The sequence below is a fragment of the Octopus bimaculoides genome, chromosome 25, assembly GCF_001194135.2.
Source record: "Octopus bimaculoides isolate UCB-OBI-ISO-001 chromosome 25, ASM119413v2, whole genome shotgun sequence".
NCBI classification, from domain to species: domain Eukaryota; kingdom Metazoa; phylum Mollusca; class Cephalopoda; order Octopoda; family Octopodidae; genus Octopus; species Octopus bimaculoides.
Window position 1 is genome coordinate 7163096 of NC_069005.1, and position 2269 is coordinate 7165364.

Here is a 2269-nt window from a genome sequence, read left to right on the forward strand (position 1 = left end):
TACACACACTTCTCTCTCCTCTCATGCACTTTCTCTCACACACTAGTTTCTCTCTTGTCTCATGTACACTCTCTCTCCCTCCCTCTCTCTCTATCTATCTATCTCTCCCCTCTCTCTCTCTCTTTGGTTCTTATTCTACTGCTCCCATCTGTTGCAGGAGCTGAATGACTGTATCGTCCGCCAAACCAACACACAATTCCTCTATGGCTATGAATACCTGGGCAACTCCGGCAGGCTTGTAATCACCCCACTCACCGACCGCTGCTACATGACATTAACAACAGCCCTGCATCTTCACCGTGGAGGAAGCCCAAAGGGGCCAGCTGGCACCGGGAAAACAGAGACAACAAAAGACCTGGGAAAGGCCCTAGGAAATTATGTGATTGTGGTAAACTGTTCTGAAGGTTTGGATTATAAATCAATGGGTCGGATGTTTTCTGGCCTTGCACAGGTGAGTTGCTTCGCCTTGTTTAGGTGGGTTGCTGTTTCACTGTATACAGGTGAGTGGTTATCTGTTGTGGCTCAGGTAATGAGTAATTGAAGGGCAGCTTGTCAGGGTGTGATGGATGTATATAGGAGTGTAGCATGTCAGAATGTGGCAGGTACATTAGAGTGTAGTTTGTCAGAGTGTGACAGACAGATTGGAGTGCAGCTTATCAGAATGTGCTAGACAAATTGGAGTGCAGTTTGTCAGTGTGACAGACAAATTGGAATGCAACTTGTCAGAGTGTGACAGACAGATTGGAGTGAGGCAGGCAAATTGGAGTGCAGCTTGTCAGAGTGTGACATGCAAATTGGAGTGCAGCTTGCCAGAGTGTGGCAAACAAATTAGAGTGCAGCTTGTCAGAATGTGACAGACAAATTAGAGTGCAGCTTGTCAGAATGTGACAAATTGGAGTGTAGCTTGTCAGAGTATGTCAGGCAAATTGGAGTGCAGCTTGTCAGTGTGGCAGACAAATTGGAATGCAGTTTGTAAATGCATGACAGGACATATTAGATTGCAATCTGTTTGGGTGTAGCTGGATATATTGGAGTGCAGCTTGTTGGAGTGTGACTGAGCATGATGAATTAGAGCTGGAGCTGTTCAGCTGTAGGTCAACCCTGGCCCATGAGTAGGACTTGGAAAGATTGACAATGTTTCAAAGTTTACACTACATACTACATCAACTGGTATGCTGCAAAATTTGGTAGATAAGGGCTGAATGTATGGGAAAGGATTTGTATCATATTTTCCACCATACAAGTTGACATTTTCAGACCAAAATTTACAGCCAGTAAAAAGCTAGATCTACACCAAGATGACTTTGGATGACCAAAATCTCCATGAGAAATGCATCAGGATTTGGAACAGTAGTGACAATGTTATGTCTCAACACTACTGCTATCTAGCACCTTCGGATGATCTCTACACAACCGCTACACAACTGCTACTCGACTGCTACTCAACACACCTACCACGGCCAGACTACCTCTATTTATATGTCTTGGAAGATCCTACTTCTTCGCCTAGGGGCGTCGACACAAGTGACAATGTTTGAAAGACTTCATTGTTTACATTGTATCCTATGTAGACTTGTATGCCAGAAAATAAGACTTTATTCATCTTAATTATAATTTAAATTCTACCTTTATTATGTGTTTTAGTTAGTGAAATGGAAAAGTAGAAAGGTAAATTGATGGATAGATGGATAACTTGCTTGCTATTTCGATAGTCTGGTTTTCTGTTGTGTATTGCTTGTTTCTAGCCTGTCTTAACCCTTTCATTACCAACCCAGTTGAAACCAGCTCTGCCTCTGAGTACAAATCTCTTGTTTTCATAAACTTTGAATTAAAATCTTCCACCAAATCTTAGTCACAATTAATATTCCTAATACTAGCTGAATGATAACAAAGTTATTTTACTAAATTTTTTATTATATTTAAAGTAATTGAAAGAAACAGAACATCTCAAAATAAATATAGTAACGAAAGGGTTAATCTCTGTCTTAAAAGTTGTGCTGGGTTTTTTTTTAATTTCAGACGGGTGCCTGGGGCTGTTTTGATGAATTCAACAGAATCAACATTGAAGTATTGTCTGTTGTGGCCCAACAGATTTTGTCTATTTTGACTGCCCTTCATTCTGGGGCTATGCAGTTTCTCTTTGAAGGACGTGAGATCAATCTGGTGTGGTCTTGTGGTATTTTTATCACCATGAATCCAGGTAAAGCATTCTTCTTATTCATGTGTGTATGTGTGTGTGCATGTACCTGCATGCATATATATATATATA

General features: G+C 40.9%; 1 protein-coding gene across 1 annotated transcript in view; it reads left to right on the top strand.

Annotated features, from left to right (window-relative positions):
* Positions 1-2269, top strand: part of LOC106877328 (dynein axonemal heavy chain 2) — a 141464-nt gene that overhangs the window by 50659 nt on the left and 88536 nt on the right. Inside the window, exons 33-34 of the mRNA XM_052976818.1 lie at positions 158-451; positions 2020-2200. Coding sequence (XP_052832778.1) covers positions 158-451; positions 2020-2200 — 475 coding nt within the window. The remainder of the gene's footprint in view (positions 1-157; positions 452-2019; positions 2201-2269) is intronic.